This window comes from Vulpes lagopus, chromosome 12 (genome assembly GCF_018345385.1).
Source record: "Vulpes lagopus strain Blue_001 chromosome 12, ASM1834538v1, whole genome shotgun sequence".
Lineage (NCBI taxonomy): Eukaryota > Metazoa > Chordata > Mammalia > Carnivora > Canidae > Vulpes > Vulpes lagopus.
The window spans coordinates 40,223,760-40,248,019 of record NC_054835.1 but is presented as its reverse complement, the minus strand read 5'-3'; the positions used below and the strand labels follow the sequence as shown (position 1 = coordinate 40,248,019).

The 24,260-nt window shown below is 53.3% G+C and overlaps 2 protein-coding genes across 3 annotated transcripts; both read left to right on the top strand.

The window, feature by feature from the left end:
- The first annotated feature begins 3,851 nt into the window (after positions 1–3,851).
- On the top strand, positions 3,852–8,207 carry KRT15 (keratin 15). 2 transcript variants are annotated; one of them, XM_041727030.1, is made up of 8 exons: positions 3,852–4,496; positions 5,397–5,479; positions 5,605–5,761; positions 6,226–6,387; positions 6,473–6,598; positions 6,764–6,984; positions 7,306–7,331; positions 7,847–8,207. In XM_041727030.1, the coding sequence occupies exons 1-8, from the start codon at positions 3,945–3,947 to the stop codon at positions 7,936–7,938; spliced, it is 1,419 nt and encodes a 472-aa protein (XP_041582964.1). In that variant the 5' UTR covers positions 3,852–3,944; the 3' UTR covers positions 7,939–8,207. The 2 variants fall into 2 exon arrangements, with proteins under 2 accessions (XP_041582964.1, XP_041582966.1); XM_041727032.1 differs by lacking the exon at positions 7,847–8,207 and adding an exon at positions 7,471–7,665.
- A 7,025-nt stretch (positions 8,208–15,232) lies between these two features.
- Positions 15,233–18,092, top strand: LOC121473669 (keratin, type I cytoskeletal 13). Its single transcript, XM_041726235.1, has 6 exons — positions 15,233–15,751; positions 16,800–16,882; positions 17,067–17,223; positions 17,401–17,562; positions 17,651–17,776; positions 17,868–18,092. Exons 1-6 carry the CDS (start codon positions 15,233–15,235, stop codon positions 18,090–18,092), a joined length of 1,272 nt encoding a protein of 423 aa, XP_041582169.1.
- The last annotated feature ends 6,168 nt before the right edge of the window (positions 18,093–24,260 follow it).

Below are 24,260 nucleotides of genomic sequence, written 5' to 3'. Positions count from 1 at the left end.
CAGTTCATTTGATACATTTCTCTACCTAACTGAGGGAGAACCTGGGCTTTGGGGGTCAGAGCCTGAGTCATGGAGGCGGGCATCCCACCCAGAAGGCTGCAGAGGGTGTGTGTGTGCGTGCACTAACATAGTCATCCATTCCTGGGCAGCCCCACATAAGCCCCTTACACCCACCTGCTCATACCTGGGCCCAGAGCCTGGAGTGGGACCCGGCTGTGACCCAGACCTCCCATATAAGACCCCCAACCTGGCTTTGCCTGCGGCTGGTCCCAGGCCAGCAAAGGAGCATAAGTCTCAGCTTCCTGGTATAATTCTGCCCTTTTGTGGGCATGAGCTTGCCCCTGTGGTTTATAGTTCGGCTGCCAAGAACTGAGGCCAATTAAAGGTATATAAGTAGTTCCACTTCCCCTTGGCTGAGAGTTTCAGGCTGAGTGGGTGTGTTCGGTCCCATGGAGCTGCCTGACCACAGGCCACCCCTGTGCCAGAGGGGAGCAAGTGAGGAAGCCTCAACCCCGGGGCCCCCAGAAGGTCTCCTGTAGGAGAAGGAATGGAACGCTGGCTGCTGTGAGTGCCCAGCGCCGTGCGAAGGAAGCTGTGATCCAGGCATGCCGTGTGCTAATAATCCTGCAGGATGTGCTCTTGCGTGGGAGAGGTTCCTGGGAGACCCCAGAGCCCAGCTCTCGCTTCTCTCCCTGGGCCAGGAGCCCCGTCTGCCACCTCCCTAGCAATTCTGCTGTGACCTCCAGTACCCACAGCGCCTCCACTCCCACTTAATTTCAGAGGCCTGGCCTCACCCCTAGGCTGGGACTGCCCAGAGATTTTTGTCCCCTGTTCATGAAAGCCTCTGTTGTCATAGCTGAAACCCTCCCCTATGCCCCAGAGGCCCCTGGAATGTGGCTGTGGGGCGGGGTCTGAGCCCACACAGGTGGGGCAGGTGACTGGGGCACAGGTCTGGGTGTGAGCAATGAAGCCTGCCTTTGTGTATGTGGTGGGGGGTGGAGAGGCAAGGGCAGAGAAACTTTTCTGTCCCTGGCTGGGAGCTGAAACTAGGGGTACTGGGTTGACAGAAAGGCTGGCACGGAGGAGAAGGAGAGGGAGGGAAGGAGAGAGAAGGGGAGAGGATTCAAGGGGTGAGGCTTTCCATCTCTGCTGGCCACTGTGACCATTTCAGTTTGCAGAGCATTTCCTGTTGGTCGGTGGTCGGTCATATGGCTCCATCCCTATCGGCAGGCGGGACAGTGGTTATATCCATTTTCCAGATTGGCAGACTGAAGCTGAGATGGGCGGCTGGATTACCCAAAGCCATTTACCTAAGAGAGCCACGTACCTGATGGAGGAGGAGTTACCCAGGACCCAGGACTTGTGCTCTCTCCATCCCTAGCATCTCCCTGGGGAGTGGGGGCGGTGAGGGTGGATTTATGGAGACCACACCCCCATGCATCATTGGATGCTCACTGTGGCCCTGTAGCAGGACTCAGTGCTAATGGCTCCATTTTTCCCCCTTTTTGTTTATCCTGGTAAAATACACATATAATTTACCATCTTAGCTGTTTTTAAATGTATAGTTCTGCGGCATTAAGTCCATTCACATTATTGTGCAACCAGGACCACCAGTGTACGCTCATGACTGTTTCCATCTTGAAACTCAAAATCTGTTAAATAGTAACCCCATCTGTGATTCTAACTACCTCATATAAGTGGGAAAATGGCCTGATTTTAAGTTGGGAACCTGGCTCAGAGAGGCTGAGTCACACGCAGAGGTTGAGTCCAGCCCAGGCTTTCCCACTGGGCTGCACATCCCATCTCCAAGGAAAAAAGGCCTGGGGACGACCTGTCTGCAGTGGGCAAAGGACAGAATCTGGCACATTGTCACAGGTGTGCTACCTGAGGCAGGGCCCTGGGCTGCAGCCTGGGCTGGAGCCAAACAGGGCTACGTCCCCACCCTTGCCCAGCTGCCTAGCTGGTGCTAATGAGCAAGCACCAAAGTGGCCCAGACCTTGAGCTCACAGGAGCTGTTTGCTTTGAAAACAAGGATTGTGACTGCGGTGGCTGCTAAGCCAGCATGAGCCTGATAGTGTTCAACAGCTACCTCTTTGGGGGTGCTAGAGGGGAGTCAGGGTGCAGAAGAGACGGCTGGCTGGGGCCCAGCCCTCCCTCAGCCTGGGGTGATGGTGTGTAATTGTTCATGTGTTAATTGCTGGGGCCGTGATGTCTGCAGAGGCTTTAATGAGCTGTGGCTGATCTGAGTTTGATTATTTTTCTTTAGGAGGAGAAGACAATACCCTCCCACCCACGAGACAATACCGCACTGTCTGTGCCCAGTGCTCAGAGGCCCAGCTCATTTATCCCCACCCACCTAGGCCTGCGGTCCTTCTCACACTGTCCCAGCTCGGACAGGAACCCCAGGTACTGAGCCCCACTGTCTACTTCCTTAGAAGAGAGGAGCCAGGAGGAGGCAGGCTGGGCGCTCTCAGGCCTCTAGAAGCTGAGAGTGCCCCTCACCACAGGAACAGGTCCAAGGGTTCACAGGCAGTAATTGATGGTGCTAGGATTTGAACCTGAGCCTCAGGGACCCGGGAGCTCTACCCACCTCACTGCGCTTCAGCCTTGGACCAGGTATCCTGCTGGCTCTCCAGATCAGCCTTGCCTCCCTCTGCCACCCCTCTGGCTTTCCCCAAGCCCCGCAGCTGGGGCCAGAAGGCCAGGCTGTGCCTCCTCGTGGCACTGCCCACATGTATCACCTATCCCTGGAAGCCGGCCCCTGGGTTGATGGCAGAGCAAAGGGCTCTCCTGAGTGTTCAGCTCCCCTCTCTGTCCTCAGCATCCTGCTCTGTGAAGAGGGTGTCCTCCAGGCTGCCTGCCAGGCCTCCCTATCTCCACCCTCCCAACACTCAGGCACGTAGAACCCTGGGTCGGGTCCCTCCCCGGCTCCACAGCACCTGACAGGACAAATGGAGTTAATCTGGCCCTGCTATGCAGGGACATGCCTCTCCCTGGAGAAGGCAGGGGCTTCTTGGACCGTGCTCTAGTCTTATCTGCAGAGGTTTGCCCCAACGTGTCCCGGGAGCAAGCAAAGGTTCAATGACATGTGTAGTTGGCAGGTGGTGGGATTATCAGTCAGCTCCTTGTCAGCCCCGAGCCTCCTGGCCTTTGTGAGAGTGCCAGTGCAACTGGGCTGGGGGCTGGGGAGCACTGGGTGGGGAAGGGAAGGGAGGCCGGGAGGAGGAGAGTCCTGCTTTGTCAGGGAAGTAACAGATGTAGGCTTCTCTGATCACCTTAGCTGGAACCTGACCCCCCTCTCCTGTTCTCAGCCTATCCTCATGGACCCCCAGCCCACCCATCCTCCAGAGGCCACCACTCTGCCTGGGCTCTGCAGGCTCACACATGGAGTTTGTGAGTGGGTCAGCACAGAGCAGTGATGGGGGTACACTCCTAAACTGAGAGCCTGGGTAGGGTGTGTGGGGCAGGGGGTTGCTGGCTGCTTTGGGGTGAGGGTCGGGGGCTGGTGGCAGCAGAGAAGTCCTTGGAGGGTAGATCTGGCCCCAGCTGCTCCAGCCCAGCAGGCGGAGGCCTGGTAGCTGCAGAGGGATCTGAGTTTGCTCCTCCACACGGAGTACAGAGATGAATCTGCATTCGAAGTGTTAAAACCATGGCCCTGGGGCAAAACACCATTCATTCTGAATCATCTCTTTTGTTGCATTAAAAAAAAAGAAAGAAAAGAGAGATTCCACATCAGCCAGGCAGAGGTGTGCAGGCAGTTGTGTTTGAACACAGGATTTGGCTTCCCTTTGGGGGAGGAGACGAGGTCCCACAACACCCTCTGAGGGGTATATAAGGAGCCCCAGGCTGGGGGGTGACTGGCGGCGCATTGCTCTGCTTTCAGCCCAGCCTGCACCTCCGCCAGCGCCTCTTCTGCTTGCTGAGAGCTCACCAGCTGCCTGGCTATGAGCACCACGTTTCTGCAGACCTCTTCCTCCACCCTTGGGGGTGGCTCTACCCGGGGGGGTTCCCTCTGGGCTGGGGGAGGCGGCTTTGGTGGCGGGAGTCTCTACGGGGGCGGTGGAAACCGCAGTATTTCAGCGTCTTCTGCTAGATTTGTCTCCTCGGGGTCAGGAGGGGGCTATGGGGGTGGCATGAGCTGTGGCTTCGGTGGGGGGGCTGGTAGTGGTTTTGGGGGTGGCTTCGGTGGAGGGGCTGGTAGTGGTTTTGGCGGAGGCTTCGGAGGTGGCCTTGGAGGTGGCTTTGGTGGGGGTTTTGGCGGCGGCTTTGGTGACTACGGTGGTGGCGATGGCGGCCTCCTCTCTGGCAATGAGAAGCTCACCATGCAGAACCTCAACGACCGCCTGGCCTCCTACCTGGACAAGGTGCGCGCCCTGGAGGAAGCCAACGGCGACCTGGAGGTGAAGATCCGTGACTGGTACCAGAAGCAGAGCCCAAGCAGCCCGGAGCGGGACTACAGCCCCTACTTCAAGACCATTGAGGAACTCCGGGACAAGGTGAGTTCTCAAGTGTCAGAGAGAGGGGCACAGGTAGCTGGTGCCCGCACACGTCTCTAATATCAACATTCCTAATGCCTCAAGGAAACTCCTGCCCAGGCAATGACTGTTGCTGTATAGTTTGGAGAGCAGCGAATGCTTTTCAGGTGCGGATGCAGGCACACCTCCGCTCACTTTGGCAGCATGGGAAGATCCCGAGAATTTGGTCAGGACCACGGGGGTCCGAGGTGGGGGGCAGTTACACACACCCTGCAGGGCTCTGCATAAAGTGCAGAGCTTCTTTGTAAGCTCTTTGCTTTGCTTCTTTTGTAAGAACGGTAAGTGTAGCCTCAGGAGCCCTGAATGCCAGGACCACCTGCCTCACCCTTTGAGGACATTTTTGGTGCCAAAAGCAGTACTAGGGCTTAGGAGACCTGCAACTCATTATGCCAGCCACTTACTCATCCTTTTAACTCACCTGGACTGGTTTCCTCAGCTGTAGAATGCCTTCCTGACCAGCCGTCCAGGTTCCTATGGCTGTGGCATGTTCTGTGGGTCCATGGCTGTGCCAAGGTGTGCAGAAGACCAGTGACCAGGGGAGGCTGGTGGACTATCCCCAAGAGGGCTGTTGTCAGAGTCCACTGAACCCCACCCCAACCCCTCCCAGCCAGGCAATTCCCATGGGGGAGTCCGGGCACCCCCGCCTACTTGGTTTTTCAGGCCCTGGAAACAGGAAGGGTGGCATGGGGGTGGATCATTTAGTGGGTACTTGAGATGAGGCTGAGCACCACCCTGCGGAGCCTACTGGCTTCTGTGGCTGGTGTCAGTGGGGGGGTTGTCAGCGAGGGGTCTGACTCAGGGCGCAGGGTGGGGAGAGCATCAGGGGAGACAGAACAGGCACTAAGTCCCTGTCTCCTGCAGATCCTGGCAGCCACCATTGACAACTCCCGCGTCATCCTGGAGATCGACAACGCCAGGCTGGCAGCGGATGACTTCAGACTCAAGTGAGCTCCTGCCTCCCTCTCCCCTTCTGGATTCCCCCCTATTTCTTGGCCTTCTCTCCCTCCTCCAGCTCCAACAGCCCAGGCCTCTTGCTCTTCCTTACTCTGGGCTCCTTCTCTCTTCCTAGATATGAGAATGAGCTGACCCTGCGCCAGGGTGTGGAGGCCGACATCAATGGCCTGCGCCGGGTGCTGGACGAGCTGACCCTGGCCAAGGCCGACCTGGAGATGCAGATCGAGGGCCTGAATGAGGAGCTGGCCTACCTGAAGAAGAACCATGAGGAGGTGAGGGCTGGCAGGGGCTGCGTGCTGGTGCCGGGAGGGAGAGTAGGGCCACTGGCACCTCCTCCTAGTTGGCTGAAGGGCTCCATGGTTCAGATATGCTCTCCCTCCACCCAAACAGGGGTTTCCATGGAGAGCAAGGGGGACTATCCTTTGGGGACCCAGACCCCTCTCCTTCTCAGACCCATAGCTAGGGCAGGTAGATAGTGTGACCTGCTGTCCTGATTGGGTTCAGGAGCTCAGACAAGGACCCTACTGTCTTGAGGTCCTCCCGTAGGACCCGGCAAGGAAGAGACGTCCTCAGAGCCAAGGGGTCCATGTGATCAAGCCTTGTCATATTCAGCGGGAAACAGAGGCCAGGGGTGGGTGCGCAGGAACTTGGAGGATGTATAGTGACTTGAGGGAGCTCAGACTCTCAGCAATCTCTTCTGCCTTCTGTCCCTAAATGACCCCTGCCCACCTTGCAGGAGATGAAGGAGTTCAGCAGCCAGCTGGCAGGTCAAGTCAACGTGGAGATGGACGCAGCACCTGGCGTGGACCTGACCCGCGTGCTGGCTGAGATGAGGGAGCAGTACGAGGCCATGGCGGAGAAAAACCGGCGGGATGCCGAGGCCTGGTTCTTCAGCAAGGTGGGCCTGACTTTACAGCCCTGCCCTGGCTCCCCAGGACTCCCCAGGCTCCGTGGGCCTCACATGTCATGTGTGTGACCTACAGACAGAGGAGCTGAACAAGGAGGTGGCCTCCAATACAGAGATGATCCAGACCAGCAAGACGGAGATCACAGACCTGAGGCGCACAATGCAGGGACTGGAGATCGAGTTGCAGTCCCAGCTCAGCATGGTAGGGCCACCTGCCCCCAGCCCACCCCAGCCCACCCCAGTGTGGCCCAGCCTTTCCCACCATCAAGGGCTGGTTCTCTGCACTCCGTTCGATGCCTGTCTGCATGCCCACGGCAGCTGCCTTCCTGGCCTGACCTGGTGTCTGCTGATCTATTGCCCCCTCTAGAAAGCCGGGCTGGAGAGTTCGCTGGCAGAGACGGAGTGCCGCTATGCCACGCAGCTGCAGCAGATCCAGGGGCTCATTAGCAGCCTGGAGGCCCAGCTGAGTGAGCTCCGCAGCGAGATGGAGTGCCAGAACCAGGAGTACAAGACGCTGCTGGACATCAAGACGCGGCTGGAGCAGGAGATCGCCACCTACCGCAGCCTGCTGGAGGGCCAGGACTCCAGGCAGGGGCGAGGGTGCAGGGGGAGGAGTGAGGGAGGGGCCCGTTGGGGTTGGGGTGGAGAGTCCTCTTACTCAGACAGCAATGGGACAGCAAAAAGGAAACAGATGGGGTGTTATTGTAGATCAGAATCTATCTGCTTTGGGGTGGCAGGTCTAGACAGGCTTTTGGGATGTCCCAGCCTCTAGAGAAGTCAGATGTGTGGGTGGTGGTGGTGGTGGGGGGCTGCTGTCGAGGATTGCTTAGCCAGCCACCAGAGGGGAGCCTCCCTTAGGGGGACCTGGGCTCATGCCTTTGTCTTACATCTGCTTCCCCTCTCTTTCAGGATGGCTGGCATTGGCACCAGAGAAGGTAAGAAGGCTTTTCCCGAGTGGGTAGCAAGGGGAGCTGGTGAAACCACCACTCCCCCTGGATGGGGTGGAAGGAGAAAGATGCCAAACACGCCAGTGGGGAGGGGACACACTCATACTAGGCGGTATCTCTTCCGCAGGGGCCTTCTATCAGCTTCAGGAGAGTGGGGGCTGAAGATTTATTGAGAACCTTCCAGGTTGAGCAGGCTTTGTCCAGAGAATAGATTCCCCTAGGCCCCACCTTCCTGCATTTAATAGTAAGAATCACTTCCTGTTCACCTGCAGTAAAAAACCCCAACTTTCTTGCTCACTGTGGGCATAACTGTTGCTGCCACCACCCACCTCTATGATGAATGATTCCACACCAGACCTCCTGGCCACTCTCAAAGGATTGGCCAGTGGCCATTCTCAGAGATGTTGTCCAGTTCTCCCTGAGCTTCCCAAAGTCCTGCGTGCCTTGGGAAGGAGAACAGCAAGGGTCCCCCACTCTAAAAAGCTTGTTCCTTCTTTCTACAGCCTCCCTGGGAGGTGGTGGTGGCAAAGTTCGCATCAACGTTGAGGAGACAGTGGACGGGAAAGTGGTTTCTTCTCGCAAGAGAGAAGTCTGAATGCCGGGTGCAAGAGAGACGTCCCTTATCATCCCACCCTCCCCAGGCTGAGTGGAGGACTGGCCAGAGGGGCCAGAAGAGCAAACCCCAGTCCCTGCTTTCAGAGAGTCCACTTCTCCTTGTTGGGTGCTTGGCATGGCCCCCCCCCCTTCCAACTTTCCCCATCTGCTTTAGAGCAAGGATGGCCAAGAAGCAGCTGTCTTGTGTAACAAGCTCATTTGTACCATGTCTGTCTATGCAATAAAGAATTGCTTGGCCTTTTGCAAATATCTCATGGTAGTATGTCCACTTTTTCTTGTTGGAGGCCTCGTGGGCCTAGGACCCGCATGGTGACATCTCTTCTTATTTTGGCCTCTTCCTTGAATGGTCATAATTGATTCTTTGGGGTGTCCAGGGCTCCTAGGACCAACTCAGGCTGCTCAGGTGACCTGCTGTTCTGGCTTATTCTGTCTAGTGATCATGGAAACAGGAGATGGGGATATTCCTCAGAGAAGTTTGGTGCACCTAGCACAGTACTTGTCACATTGAACAATTATTTACTGAACGATTGACTGTATAGGTTGTATCGGTTCACCGCTCGTGGTTGGCACTTTGCGAGGTGACTCCACCCTTGGGTCTTATTTAATGCAACTGTAGGTGGTCGGGATTTATGATTCTCATCTTAGAGATGAGGGAGTCAGGGAGGTGAATAACTTTGCCGGGGGCCTCATGGATGGATAGTGAACAACAGGGCTAGGACTGGGCCCCACATCTGCATGACTCAAAGTCTAGTGCTTGTTCCAGGAGCCCAGGCCCTGGCCCTTTACAGTTCATTGCCAAGACCTTCCCCCTTGTTTCTGGGCCTCCCACATGTGTCCCTAGAACCTCTCCTCTTTTCCAGTCAGGCACACCTGACCTCTAGAGTGGCTGAGCCAGGTAACATCTCTGCCACCTGCAAAGAGAAACCATATCTACCCCATCACCCCCTGAAGCCACCACCCTCCTTCCCATAAGGCAATTAAAGTGCTCAGAGGGAAAGACAGCAACTCCAGGAAGCCTTCCCTGATTTCTCCGAGCTTAAGTCCAAAGAAACATCAATCCCTTATTGCCCTCCTTAGTCCAAACCCCACTCCTGCTCCTCGGTCTCTAGCATCTCTGCTCTTGGGCTTCTTAGAGCAGCAGCATACACACACACTTAATTTGTTGCCTCTGGTCTGAGGCTGATTCCTCTGGGGTTCATAACCCTGGACAGAGGGCAAGGAATGAGGAAGCAGAGAACTCTGGGTGCTGTGGCTGGGCTGGGCTCTGGTGAAGACTAGGGGGAGAGGGAGAACCCATTTCTTAGTCCTGCTGGGAAGAGGAGGTTGGAGGTGCTTCTGTTCTCCTGAGGATCAGATCATTTTGGGGGAGGATCAAGTCCTCTGAGAGGGCCTCCATGAGTTTTGCTGGGTGAAACTCCTTGCCCAGCAATCCTGGTTCGAGAGATGGCCATTCTCAGAGAGGTCCTTATTTTTTTCTGGGGAAGACTTAATCTAGAATGTGCCTTCTGAGTACACAATTTAAGGCCAGACTTCTCTGGGGCTGGGGGAATGAAACAGAATTTGTTAAGTGTCTGCACTATGTAGGGCTCTGGGCAGTGCATTCAATGGACGGTATCTCATTTTTTCTTCCAGAGGCTTTGTAAAGGTGGGGTCAGTCTGCAGCATCGGTTTTCAGAGAGGAAACTGAGGCACAGGGAAGTTCAGGAGCTTGAATGAAGTCCCAAGCCAGGAAATCGTGAGGCTGAGTCTGGGACCGGTCTTTCTGATTTCAGATCCTTGATGTCATGAGGGTGATGGAAACTGGCAACACCTTTCTTAAGAGGGTGTGTGAATCTGAAATCCCTTTCTTAACCTCCGTGGGCAGCCTGTTCAAATGTCATACAGCCATTCCTGTCAGAAAGATAATTCTCATGTCTAACCTTGGTCTCTCATGCCGTGGCTTGAGCTCATGCTGAAGTCCAAAGCATTAGCTGTCATGTCCCTGACATCCTGAGAGTAGCCAGGCCCCTTCCTGAGTCTCTTGGGTCCAAGGCCTGACTGTTGCTTCTGCTTCCCTGGTCTCCGGGCCTTTGTCAAGAAGTCTCAGGTCTTCAAAGCAAACCCAAAAGGTTTTTTTTTTAGCCCATAGTCTGCCAAAATAACCTTTCCAAAGGTGCAAAGAGTAAAGGTGGGGCTCCCCCCGCATCCAGCGGGCCTCGTCTCAGGGCCTGACCCTGGGCTGGAGAGGGAAAGCTGCTTCTGTTTCCTTGGAGTGCCCGATCTCCTGGGATTCTGGGGTCAGAGGAGCCGTCAGAGAAGTCCTTGGACTTGCCAAATCCTGTTTCCTGCCTGACCCTGGAGTGAGATGCTCACACCCAGGGATTGCTGGTTCCTGATCAAGCCCTTTAAATAGTCTTTGGGCAGAGTTGGCCTGCCTCCTGCTTGTCCCTGGGCTGAAGTTGGGCTTGGTTGCCAGCCAATCAGGGAGGAAGGCAGCAGGCCTCCCTTTATCCCTCGAGAGGCTAGCTTTGGGACCAGGGATTAGGGCCTTGGGCTAACCTTGGGCGAGGCAAGGTTTCCCAGAGTTGCATGGGGCGTGCCATCCCATCTCCCTGAGGGAGGATCTCAAGGTTCTCTCTTGAGTTGATCTATATCTTAGTATCTCAAGAGGGGAACCTGGCCTGTGAGATGGGTGACAGCAGAGGTTGTGTCTCCTTGCACTGCTGAGCCCTCACTGTGGGAGCTACATACATATTTGTTGAATTAATGCATGATCTTACTCTTCCTCTGCCTTTTCCTGCCTTATACATGGCTCCAGACATTCACTAGTATCTTGGGTGAGTGTGTACTTGATGACCACTTGTTTCTCAATGGGCAGCTGGCAGCTTCTCCTGTGAGATTCGCAGCTGGGATGACCCCATTGGATGCTATTCTTGGTTGCCATCCCCTCTTCACCTAAAGCCAGCAAAGTATCCCTGAAATGACTTCTGAGGCATTTGACGGCTTCCCTCTGCCAGGAATAGTCTTTGGAGGTACTTAAAGACCTTCTCCCCAGGAAATGTAAAACTGAATTGGGGAAATAAGATAGGAATGCCACCAACTGTCACTTGTCTGGTCCTCGTGGACACCATGCTGGCTGCAGGGACCAGAGAGGGAAGCAGAGCAAACTGGCACAGAATGGAGGCCCAGGACAGGTCATGACACAAGGATGAGCTTGAATTTCCTCATTTGTAAAAGGGAGGGCATAGCAACCTTCTGCCTGCCAAATTTTCTCATGCGTCAGGCGCCTCTCAAATGTGAACTCATCTAATGCCTGGTTTTCAGTTGTGGTCACCAAACCACTGAAAGGTTGAGTAACTTTCCCAAGGTTATACAGCCAGTCAATGGCAGATGTGGGGTTGAAACACAGTTGCACCTAATTCAAAGCCTTTGCCAACCTCATTGGTTTTCTGAGAAGCCTGGGTGGTATGAAAGGGACTTTAGAAAGCTAGGTACTACAGCCATATAAGGACCTGCGGCATTGACCCTGGGACTGATCTCTCTGATTTCAGATCCTTACTTTTCCCTTGATGTCATGAGTGTGGTAGAAACTGACCACACCTTTCTTAAGACGTGTGTTAATCTGAAATCCTTTTTTTTTTTTTTTTTTGGTATATTTTTTTATTGGAGTTTGATTTGCCAACATATGAAATCCCTTTCTTAACCTCTGTCCGAAGCAACTTTCTGCCTGTCAAATCTGGAGAAGGGTCCTGAATACTGCTACGTGAAACAAGTGTCTCTGAGGGCAAGGGGGGCTGACCAGATGGCCCAGGTTCACTGCCTGGGGAAGGTCTGCTTTTCCTGAGAGGCCCCTTCCCCATGTGAGAGCCTCAAGATGTTTTCAAGGGGGTGCTCAGCCATCCTGGGCTCCAGGCCCTGTATGGTCTAGGGAAAGAGAGAAGAAGGAAAGGGCCTGATCTGAGAGCCAAGCGAGGATCCCCAAATTAGGAGCTGCGGCACAGGATTTAAGCCTCTGTGCACATGAACAATCTGGCAATGCTGTGCAAATCCTTGAGAATCAGAGACTCAGAAAGGCATTTTGCTGAAGGAAACTTAGAAGTCATGTAACATAAGGTCCATGAGTTTGTGGGGAGCTGGAAAGCCACGAATTTCTTTTTGCCTCCATTGCCTTGGGCCTTGGCATTCTGAGTCTCATGTTCGCCACGTGTGAAATGAGGACTTTGGATGGGAAAATTCCTATGATGACTCTGGCTTTGACATTCTGCATTGAGCACCTCGCAAACCCCCGAGTTTTGGGGCCCACACCAGGACAGACAGCAGATAGGCTGACCTGTCAGGCCATCAGCTGCACAGGCTCAGCAGCTGTGGGAACCAGGACCATCTGCCCACTGGGCCTGCAGTGACAGGGAGCCTGGGAGTGCACAGGGCAACTGAGGACGCCCATGCTTGGGCCGTGACGAGGGCCTGAAAGGGCTTTAGTGGGTAGTAGCAAAGAGAACAGACCCTGGAGCTGGAGGTTGGAAGCTTGGGCAACGAATTCAACCTTTCTAGGCCTCTGTGTCCCCAAGTGCATGACAAAAACCGTAGAGTGTTTAACAGAGAGTTCAAGAAATGTTAGCTAGTGTTATTTTATTATCTTTAGGGAATCCAGAATGGAACGCTAAGGGATTACATACTGAGTTCACAGCATGAGTTGGGGTAGAGAGAGCCAGAGACGAGGTTTAAATCTTGAGTTCATGGTGATCTTGAACAAGTAACACGGGATCCCTGGGCTTCAGCTATCTCATCTACAAAATGGGGCCAAGAAAAACCCTCTCCTGTTGTTGTGCAGACTCAGTGACAGTGTGTGAAGCATAGCCTTGTTTTCAGGGTGGTGGGGGTGGGTGTTGAGGGGGGCTGTTCACAAATGCAGCTTTCCCTCCCCTTACTGAAATCAGTGTGGTTTTGTCAGAAAGCAAAGAAGGAAGCTGAAGACCATGAGCAGGAGTGCCTCAGCCCCGGCACTCCATCCTGCCTCATCAGGAGGAGCAGGGCCGAGAGGCGAAACTGGGGCCCCAGGATGGGTCTCTGCCCAGCTTCCTCCGGGAGGGCCTTGGGGTTCATCATGGGTCAGAGGAAGGCATTCCTGTGTCAAGGCACCATAAGTACCTGCCTGGGAGGGGAGTGGCGGGGAGGGGCCGTGCCCTGACCCTGCAAGGGGAGGCATGTCACGGCCACCCTGTGTTTGTACTACAGGGACTTTGGAGGATCTGTGGCATTGTTCCTCTATGAGGCGTTGGCCTGAACCTGCTGTTAGCCCTTGGAGGGAGGATCATCACTCCAGGCCTGGCAGGTTCTATTAATCACCTTCTTGTCAGTTTTGATCCTCTACTGAGAGAGAGAGGAGAGCCTAAGAGCTCCTGCTTTGGCTGAATCACACAGCTTTTCAGAGAGCAGGCGAGAATGCTGAGCTATTAGTTTGGGGCAGGAGGGCTGGGCAGGGTCAGAGGTCAGCCTGAACCCCTGGCCGCCCTGTGAGACCCCAAACACGCCCTGGCTCTCTTCCTAGTGTTGACACCCGCTGGGTGAAGCACAGGTCCGCTTCCCTACCCAAAGAAAACAAAGGGCAGGATAACCCTGACTCAGAGCCCTCTTTTCTGGCTTGCTGAATCAGCGAAGGGGTTTTTAGGATAACCTGGAGCCTGGGTTACCCCACCCTAGCCCTTAGCCTGGTCCAGACCCCATGGCTGCTGTAGGCCAACAGGCTTTCCCTTAGAGGCCACCCATGGTAACCCTGGCTCCCTCGGTGAGTGGGTTGCATCCTCCTATATGGCCTCTTGATCAAATGCTCACAAGCTGAGATAGGTGTCCTGTGACCAGGGTTCTAGAAAGAGCCCTGTTAGGCATTATAAGACTTCCTTTCCAGGGGCACCTGCCTTCAGCTCAGGGTGTGGTCTGGAGTTTTGGGATCGAGTCCAGCATCAGAGTCCCTTTGGAGCGCTGCTTCTCCCTCTGCCTGTGTCTCTGCGTATCTCTGTGTGTCTCTCATTAATAAATAAATAAAGAAAAAAAATCTAGAAAAAAAAAAAAAGACTTTCTTTCTGGATTTGACTCTGCCTCTAAGGCAGCTGGTATAATGGTATGATTGAATACAGAGGTCAGACTGATCCAGGGCTTCTCAACCTCGACACACACTATTGACCTTTTGGGCTGGAGGATTCTTTGTTATGGGGGCTGTCCTCTGCATTGTAGGATATTTAGCAGCATCCCTGGTAATTGTGCTCTAGATACCAGTAGAATCCCCGTGTTCGGACGACTGAAATGTCTGTGGACGTTGTCAAATGTTCTCCAGGGAGCAAAAAGAGCCCCTCACTGAGATCTCTCAATTAACTGATGGGGACAGAAGTGGGATTGTGGTCTCATTAGGTGCATAGGGTGTGGGTAATTGACTGGGAAAAGGTATGAGGAGCTTTATGGAGCACTAAAAATGGTCCGGGTGAAGGGTACACAGGTGAACACATGCTTGAAGCTTCCTACATAGGTAAAAATGTGTTAAGCTAGACAATAATGGTTTGTGCAATCTACTGTATGAATTATATACCTAAAAGAGCAGGCTTTGTATCAGATAGAACCAGACTTGGGTTTTTCAGTCCTGACTACCCTTAAAGTCTCGACTTCCCGTGTGTAAAATGGGGCGGCCAGTAGGATCTACATTAGTCCTGGAGCTTTTTTTCCCCCCAGCCTAAATACCTTCAAGGTAGTCGATCCTATAGGACCGAGCAAAGTTCATCATCATAGTCGCTGGGAGCACTGGAGTAGGTAAAATGCTAACAAGGATGCAGAACATTCTAGTCTGAAGTTTTAGAAATAGAAAGAAGGGAGCTGAGGGCTGCGGTGACTTTGTAAAGCACAGGGCCACCTTGCAGCTCCGTCCCCATTCTAGTGTGGGGTGGAGCTGAGAGCCTGTGGAGTGAGCTCCCTAAGTGCAGACGTGAAATGGAATTCAGCTGTCAAAAGGGTAGTCTCAGGCAGAGCACTGTTCCCTCTGAATCATCCCTTTTGTTAAGGATTTAAAAAAAAAAAAGCCACCCCCAAAGGCACAACCCACCTTGGAGAGCAGAGGTAACTGGGCTTGTGGGAAACAGAAGTGCAGTTGGCACCAGTCAGAGGGTGGGGAAGGGAGGAGAGAAGATGGGGCAATTGTCCAACCTTGTGGAGGGCAGTATAAAAGGCTCCCACTCTGGGGAAGAGCCACAGTCTTCGGCCCAGGCCAAACCCAGCTCCCGTCCACACCTGCTCCTCATCTTGCTCTCACCATGAGCTGTCGCCTGCAGAGCTCCTCTGCCAGCTATGGAGGTGGTTTCGGGGGTGGCTCTTGTCAGCTGGGGGGAGGCCGCAGTATCTCTACTTGCTCAACCCGCTTTGTCTCTGGGGGATCAACTGGGGGATACGGGGGTGGCATGAGCTGTGGCTTCGGTGGGGGCGCTGGTAGTGGTTTTGGGGGTGGCTTCGGTGGAGGGGCTGGTAGTGGTTTTGGTGGAGGCTTTGGAGGTGGCTTCGGAGGTGGCTTTGGAGGTGGCTTTGGTGGGGGTTTTGGCGGCGGCTTTGGTGACTATGGTGGTGGCGATGGTGGCCTCCTCTCCGGCAATGAGAAGATCACCATGCAGAACCTCAACGACCGCCTGGCCTCCTACTTGGACAAGGTGCGCGCCCTGGAGGAGGCCAACACCGAGCTGGAGGTGAAGATCCGAGACTGGCACCTGAAGCAGAGCCCCAGCAGCCCGGAGCGGGACTACAGCCCCTACTATAAGACCATCGAGGAGCTCCGGGACAAGGTGAGCCCTTGGATGTTGGCGAGCTTTCTTCCAAGCTGGGCAGAGCTGCAGAGGCCAGGGAACACGGTATCCCACAGGACCAGAGGACATTGTGTGGTGGGATCCTCACCTCGCCTGTGGAGGAAAATTCTAGTCTCTTACTACTGAGCGTCTCTACTCCCGATAAGCTTTCTTATGCCACCGCTCCCCAAATGCGTTCTTTCCCATTGTCCATTTTTACTGCTGTTATTAGTCATATCAACATTTTTACTGCTTTCCAAACAGTTATGTTATTAACGACTTGATCCCTATAATTCCAACCCACTGAGCGGTTTGGAAACCATGACTAAAATCGTCAGAGAAAGGGATATGTGTTCACTCATTGGTCTGGGAATACTAGTTGCTTTTGTAGGGACCCCATTCACACTGCTATTCTCAAGTGGCTGTGAGGTGTGGGAGGTGGAGGCAGAGGCTTAGGCTGGGTTAAGCGGAGCTGAGATTCCTTCATCGCGGCTTGTCTGTCACACTGGGGTCCCAGCTTGTTGGAACAGAAATCCACCTGCCTGGGCTGGGTCCCAGCTATGTGCGGTGGATTTTAGCCGCTTCAGAATATGAGAGTTTAGACAAGAAATTCAAATGGATGGGAATATGTATTGGCTCTTCCTTCTGCTCAGCCCGGAGGCCAGCTCCAGTGAGCCTACTATGAGCTGTGTGGACCCAGGCTGACCCCGCCCCCTTAAGGAATAGGCTGTCATGATGATAAACTAGAGAGATGGTTAGTCTGAGGCTTTCAGGACATGACTAACCAAAGATACCCTGGGCAGGGTCGTTCCTCTGAAATGTACATTCCCACCTTCCCCATCACGGCCGGACACAGAATGCCCGAGTGATAGAGCCCGAGGAAGGACCTGCCCCGCCCCTCACTTTACCAGGGCCCAGAGAGAAGGGCCTTATCCCAGCTCACAGGGACAGGTGCCGAGGCAGTTTTGGACAACAGTCTTGCCTGTGTTTTCTCTTCCTCCTCCCCAAGCTCGTGGACCCTCCAGTGCTCACCTTCTGTATTTTGTAGATCCTGGCGGCCACCATCGACAATAACCGGGTCATTCTGGAGATTGACAACGCCAGGCTGGCGGCAGACGACTTCAGGCTCAAGTGAGTTCATTTTCCTCGCTGGCCTTTTCAAACTCTTTTATTTGAGACAAATGCTCGTCTCAATGGTGAAATCGGAGCATCCCAGGAGTGAAGGTTTTGGAGAAGTAGTGGAGTCCAGTGCAGAAGTAGGGGAGTGTCTAATATAATTTCTGTGTTGCTTTTTCAATTAAAAAATATCCTTTAGGTATGAGAACGAGCTGACCCTGCGCCAGAGCGTGGAGGCCGACATCAATGGCCTGCGCCGGGTGCTGGACGAGCTGACCCTGTCCAAGACCGATCTGGAGATGCAGATTGAGAGCCTGAATGAGGAGCTAGCCTACCTGAAGAAGAACCATGAGGAGGTGAGGGCTGGCAGGGGCCTTCCATGGCTGAAACGCTTCCAGTGATAAAGGGGAGCAGCCAGATTTAGCTCTCTGCTGTGGGACCTGGAAGCGCTTCTCAGCACATGCTGGTAGCCCTCAGAGCCAAGAAGAGGGGGTATGAGGAGCTTCACACATCTCCTACTTCCATCCCTATAGGAGATGAAGGAGTTCAGCAACCAGATGGTAGGCCAGGTCAACGTGGAGATGGATGCCACCCCGGGCATTGACCTGACCCGTGTGCTGGCGGAGATGAGGGAGCAGTACGAGGCCATGGCGGAGAAGAACCGACGGGACGCCGAGGAATGGTTCCACAGCAAGGTACCCGGCCTTCTTACTCTGTGGAGCTGGGGGATGCCGTGGTGTCCCATTGGGCTCCTCTCTAACCTTCTTCCTGCTCTAATTTCAGAGTGCAGAGCTGAACAAGGAGGTGTCTACTAACACTGCCATGATTCAGACCAGCAAGACAGAGATCACGGAGCTCAGGCGTACGCTCCAGGGCCTGGAGATCGAGCTGCAGTCCCAGCTCAGCATGGTACACCTGCTGCCCCCTGCCCAGTGGCTGCCACCTCTTGCCCTCTCTGCCTGGCCTGGCTCCCCTCATCACTTCTTTGTTGTCCCACCAGAAAGCCGGGCTGGAGAGCACGCTGGCGGATACGGAGTGCCGCTATGCACTGCAGCTGCAGCAGATCCAGGGGCTCATTAGCAGCATCGAGGCCCAGCTGAGTGAGCTCCGCAGCGAGATGGAGTGCCAGAACCAGGAGTACAAGATGCTGCTGGACATCAAGACGCGGCTGGAGCAGGAGATCGCCACTTACCGCAGCCTGCTGGAGGGCCAGGATGCCAGGTAGGTCCTCTCAAGTCTCTCTCTTGGGAAGGTGACCACAGGACCCCTGGACATCCAAGCTGGCAGGGCCTTAGGTCCTCATGGCCTGCATGAAAGGGAACCTTCTGAACTTCAATGGATTGGATGAAGATCCAGGACCAAAACTCCCTGTTTTCTAGAATCAGTGGGGGCATTTCCTCAGCAGGCTGCGGGGCAGTACCTTTAAACTTTCTAGTTTGGGCCTTTGGATTAGACTGGCAGGAGTAGGGGCCATGCACAGAACATCTCATATTGGAAAATTTTTACCTTGGGTTCAGGTCAGCTGAACAAAGCTATAAATGTGGTGATTTAACTGCCTTCAGACCATTTGCAGGGATCAGGCAATCCTTGTGAGCTCAGGGTGAGTGCTGGGGGGTGGTAGTGGTACCAAATACACCCGAAAGAGGACTAAACTTCTGGCAAATGTCCTGGATTTGGGGCCAGTAATATCTCCTCCTGAGGTTTCACAGTCAGACAGACAGCAGGCAGGTCTGGTGGGCAACAGCTGCTGCCCCTTGGGCTGGGGGCTCAGTTTGTCAATAAAAGCCCAGTTCAGGGGCTCTGAATGATCTGAGTCACTCCATCTGAGGACAGGTGAGCAGCTGTCTTCAGGTGCCTTTTGCTCATGTGACCTTTCTTCTTTCTCCCAGGATGGCTGGCTTAACTTCCTCGGGAGGTAAGGAAACAACCCTGGAAGGGGAGAGGAGAGTCTGGCACCTGTTCACTGCCCTAGGGGGCTATGGTGGAGGTGGTCATTTGCTCCTCTGTTTTCTTTTCAAAATAGCTGGCTCTGCCTCATAGAGCCACGGGGATACTTTGGGGAGAGCCAGTTTTGGGAATAGTAACATGAGAGTCCCTACCAACTAACTTCTAACCTGACCCAGGGAGGGGCTTAGGGCCTTTCTGGGAGTGGGATGTCTGACATGCTGAGGTGGGTCTTCTCCAGCCTGAGTGTCTCTTGCTCCCTCTATTTCTCAGGAAGCACCAGCGTCTCCATCACCACTACCTCTTCCAGCCGTACTTCAGACACCCGCAGGCCTTAGATCCACCGGGCTTCCTCTCCCTCTGTCCTCAGCATCCAGGGGAGAGAGCTGATGGGTCCCTGTAGGAGAGAAGGAGAGACCACAGGATGCTCAGTCACTCCTGCTCTAGGCCCCCCTGCCTTGCACTATCCAGAGGGCAGGCCTTCGTGCTTCTCTCCTGGTGTGCTTCCTCTTCTCCCTCACCTGGCTACTCTGATTTCTCAGCTTCTCTACTAAAGAGAAAAGTTAATCCAATAAAGTTTCCTGCCTTTTTGCAAATGTATTTTTGATTCTGGCCTGGTTTCTGAGGGTAGCACCTGCCAAGGCCCTGATTTGGGGCGGTGGGTGAATGGGTGCTGTTGGGCCATGAGACTCACCATGACAAGGTCTGGCCCAGGGAGCTCCCAGCTGGGAAGGACACAAGTCACCTGGACCAACCATCAGGACACAAACATGGGGGAGATGGGTGTCTCATGGATGATGGTGCTCAAAAAACATGGACAAATGGGGCAAACTGGAGACATGGGGGGGGGGTATATGAGCCAGCTCAGCACCCTGTAGGATATAAGGCAGCAATGGGGTTCTAGTAGAGTCAGATGATGGGGAGATGCAGGGGGCATCTGGGGCAGGCTTCAAAGGGCCAGTGCAGGGCTGACAATTAGCTCAACTTGCTGCCTTCCTGTTTTCTGCAGAGCCCTTGAATTTGTTTCCAGATTATTTGTTTGAGAGAGAGAGAAAGAGGAGAGAGAGAGAGAGAGAGAGAATATGAGTGAGGGGAAGAACAGAGGGAGAGGGAGAAGCAGGCTCCTTGTTGAGCAGAGAGCTCCCACATGGGGCTCGATCCCAGGACCCCAGGATCTTGACCTGAGCTGAAGGCAGATCCTTAACCGACTGAGCCACCCAGGTGACCTAGAGCCTTTCCTTTTAAGCTGGTGGACTTCCAGACCTACACTTCCTCCCAACCCCCTGGACAGCCCCAAGGTCCTGTCATTCCAGCTCACTCAATGAATCAGCCTCATGACTTGATGAATGGCCTTAATTTGGGCTGACCTTCCTTCCCAATTCCCCTCTGCACCCCTGTGCCCCCTGACTCTCTCGATGTCCCAGCTCAGACTTGCAGCCTCCTCTTGCTTGGCTCCCTCCTTACATGGAGGCTGGTCCTCTGGATTCTGGCACAGGTACACTTCTCTTTCTCCTTTTCATTTTCCCCTTGGCCCATCTGGGTCATATCTGTAGTCACAATTGCCAATACATGCTGATGACACTCCAGTGAGGCTCCTCTCCTATTGCCAGACTCTCATGCCCAACCGCACTGGTCATTGCCTCCTCAAAACTGCTTGTTGGAAGGAGCACCCCTCATTCGACCAGCTTTTCCTGGTGCCTCACCCCAGAGGACCTGGAAACCCAAGCCAGGAGCCCAACGAGTCACCTTGGCCTCCTCTCTCCCTCCCAAGCCCATCCTACGGATGCTGTTAGCTACAATGTCCTCACAGCCTCCTTGGCCTCCCTGCCTCCAGTTTGAGCTTCCCCTGCCTGCATCCTTGCTCCACAGTCCAGTGGGGACAATTGCTGGAAATGGAAAGTCTTCCTCCTGGCTTAGTGATACTTCCATTGCTGCCCTTGGTCACTGAGGAAAACACTGACGCCTCCCTGGCAGAGAGGCCACCTTCCTGCCTCTCTCCAACCCTGAATTCTTTTTAAAAAAGATTTTATTTAAATTCAATGAATTAACATTAATGTATTATTGGTTTCAGAGGTAGAGGTCAGTGACTCATCAGTCTTACATAACACCCAGTGCTCATTACATTATGTGCCCTCCTTAATGCCCATCACCCAGTTACCCCATCCTTCCACCCCCCTCCCCTTCAGCAATCCTGTTTCCTATGATTAAGAGTTTCTTAGGGTTTGCGTCCCTTTCTGAGTTTGTCTTGTTTTATTTTTCTCTCCCTTCCCCTATGACCCTCTGTTTCCTTTCTTAAATTCCACATATGAGTGAGATTGTATGATACTCGTCTTTCTCTGATTGACTTATTTTGCTCAGCATAATATCCTCTAGTTCCATCCACATCATTGCAAATGGCAAGATTTCATTTTTTTTTGATGGCTGAGTAGTAGTCCACTGTGTGGTGTCTGTGTCTGTGTATCACATCTTCTTTATCCATTCATCTGTCGATGAACATCTGGGCTCTTTCCTTAACTTGGCTATTGTGGACATTGCTGTTATAAACGTTGGGGTGTAGGTGCCTCTTCGGGTCACTACATTTGTATATTTGGGGTAAATACCTAGCAGTGCAATTGCTAGGTTGTAGGGTAGCTCTGTTTTCAACTTTTTGAGGAACTTCCATATTGTTTTCCAGAGTGGCTGCACCAGCTTGCATTCTTGCCAACAGTGTAAGAGGGGTCTCCTTTCTCTGCATCCTCGCCCACATCTGTCATTTCCTAATTTGTTAATTTTAGCCATTCTGATGGGTGTCAGATGGTATCTCATTGTGGTGTTGATTTGTATTTCTCTGATGCCATGTGATGTTGAGCATTTTTTTCATTGGTCTGTTGGCCATTTGTATGTCTTCTTTTTAAAAAAAGATTTAGGGATCCCTCGGTGGCGCAGCGGTTTGGCGCTTGCCTTTGGCCCAGGGCGCGATCCTGGAGACCCGGGATCGAATCCCACATCGGGCTCCCGGTGCATGGAGCCTGCTTCTCCCTATGCCTGTGTCTCTGCCTCTCTCTCTCTCTCTCTCTCTCTCTGTGTGACTATCATAAATAAAAAAATAAAAACATTTAAAAAAAAAGATTTAAAAAATTTATTTGAGAGAGAGAGACAGAGAAAGCAACAGAGAACATGAGCAGGAAGGAGAGGGAGAAGCAGACTCTTTGCTGAGCAGGGAGCCTAGTGTGGACCTGAGCCTCAGATGCTGGGATCATGACCTCAGCCAAAGGTAGATGCTCAACCGACTGAACCACTCTGATGCTCCTGTATGTCTTCTTTGGAGAAATGTCTGTTCATGTCTTCTGCCCATTTTTTGACTGGATTATTTGTTTTTTGGGTGTTAACTTTGATAAGTTCTTTTTTTAAATAAAGATTTTATTTATTTATTCATGAGAGAGAGAGAGAGAGAGAGAGAGGCAGAGACACAGGCAGAAGGAGAAGCAGGCTCCACGCAAGGGAGCCCGATGTGGGATTCGATCCCAGGACTCCAGGATCACGCCTGGGCCGAAGGCAGGTGCCCCAACTGCTGAGCCACCCAGGTGTCCCAAGTTTGATAAGTTCTTTATAGATTTTGGATACCTGCCCTTTATCTGATACGTCATTTGCAAATATCTTCTCCCATTCTGTGGGTTGCATTTTGGTTTTGTTGACTGTTTCCTTTGCTGTGCAGAAGCTTTTTATCTTTTTTTTTTTCAGAAGCTTTTTATCTTGATGAAGTCCCAATAGTTCATTTTTGCCTTTGTTTCCCTGGCCTTTGGAGACGTGTCTAGTGAGAAGTTGCTGTGGCCGAGGCCACAGAGGTTGCTGCCTGTGTTCTCCTTTAGGATTTTGATGGACTCCTGTCTCACTTTTAGGTCTTTCACCAACCCTGAATTTTATAATAGCCTCCTCTCACACCCTGGGGGCCTGCCACTGCAAACAGCTCTCGGTGACCCAGCCCTGTGGCTGAGAACCTCAGGCTCGTATTCAATGAGTGACCGCAGTGTGATCTGCCCTTCCTCCCCTCTTTCTCTCTGCACTTGCAACATTTTGTTGTGGGAGACTACCAGGTTTTTATTCAACCTTCAGGCTGAGATGAATACCCCCTTCTCTGTGGCCCCTGGATAGTGCGGGGTGTGTTCAGGTGTGTGCAGGTCCATACCTGCACAGCATTGACCATATGCTTGTAGGGGAGGGGCTGTCTTTGTGTGTCAGGGCCAGCCTGCTGCCGGGGCTCCGTCCTGCTTACTGGAGGGACAGGTGGATGGATGACTGGGCAGTGTCTGTCAGATGCCATCTAGTTTCTGTCATGGGGTTTAGGCTGGAACATAGATGGGCTCTCTGCCCTCTCCTTATTTTCCCTCTCTTCCCCTCCCCAGACCCTTGCATAGTTTATTTCCCTCGTTCTCTGTCTTCTTCCACCTCCTCCAATCCCCAGTCTGCTGCGGCCTCAGGTGGTTGGCTTAGTCCCACAAGGATCACTCAGACATGGCCCACCCAGCTGACGAAGCCAGGTGGTTCCAGATGTCTCTCCCGTGTGGCAGACCAGGTGGGGCTGGGTTCTAGCTCACATGTCCAGAACCATGCTAGGAGCTGAGGCACCAGAGAGAAACAGGACCTGGCCTCCCCTCCCTAAAACTTTGTACCTGTCTATGACTCGGTTTGGTCAACAGTTGTTTATTGAGTGCCTGCTGTGTGACAGGCACTGTATGGGGGCCTGGACAGAGGGCAAAAGGTGGTGTCTGTCTTCAAGGAGTCCATGGACTGATTGCCCTGCAGAGGGAGGAGGCACCCCCAACAATAAGCGATTGCAACCTTTGAAGCTCAGCTCATGCTACACCTTCTCTGGTCATCCCCCACCACTCCCAGCATTCTCCATCTGTTACCAAGGTCTCCAGTGTCCCCAGCATCCCTGTATATTGATGACCATCACAGCAATTATTGGAGAGCAGGGCATAAGGGCCACAGGCTCTGGAGCAACAGCCCCCTTCTGCCTGTCCCGGCTCTGCCACATGTTTTGTTCATAACCCTGGCCAAGAGACTTATTTTGTGGACTCGCTTTCCTCACCCACCCAATGCTACCTCCTTTGGAGGGTATGAAAGTCAGGTGGTGAGGGCAGTCTCCAGCACATAGTAAGTGCTCAGTAAACGAGAGCTTTCTGACTCTCTTCCCTAACTGTGAGTTCTTTCAGAGCAGGCACAGTTTTGTAGTCCTCCTCATTCATACCCCGAATATTCTAGGAGCCCAATAAACGTGCTGGATGGAGGATGAGAGAGCAGATAGAGATGAGTTGTGGGGATGAAAGAGGTAAGGAAGCACATTCCACTGAGAGTGCCAAGAGAAGGGGTGTCCCCAGGCTGAGGGAGGGGCCAGGGCCAGAGGAGCTCCTCAAAGCTGAAACTTATAGCTGGTCCAAGGGCCCCTGGGGTCCATCCATATCCCAGG

Coding starts and splice junctions, on each gene's coding strand:
- KRT15 (XM_041727030.1), top strand. CDS start 3,945: ATGAGCACCACGTTTCTGCAGACCTCTTCCTCCACCCTTGGGGGTGGC. Junction 4,497..5,396: donor TTGAGGAACTCCGGGACAAG/GTGAGTTCTCAA, acceptor TGTCTCCTGCAG/ATCCTGGCAGCCACCATTGA. Junction 5,480..5,604: donor GCGGATGACTTCAGACTCAA/GTGAGCTCCTGC, acceptor CTCTCTTCCTAG/ATATGAGAATGAGCTGACCC.
- LOC121473669 (XM_041726235.1), top strand. CDS start 15,233: ATGAGCTGTCGCCTGCAGAGCTCCTCTGCCAGCTATGGAGGTGGTTTC. Junction 16,883..17,066: donor GCAGACGACTTCAGGCTCAA/GTGAGTTCATTT, acceptor AATATCCTTTAG/GTATGAGAACGAGCTGACCC. Junction 17,777..17,867: donor TGCAGTCCCAGCTCAGCATG/GTACACCTGCTG, acceptor TTGTCCCACCAG/AAAGCCGGGCTGGAGAGCAC.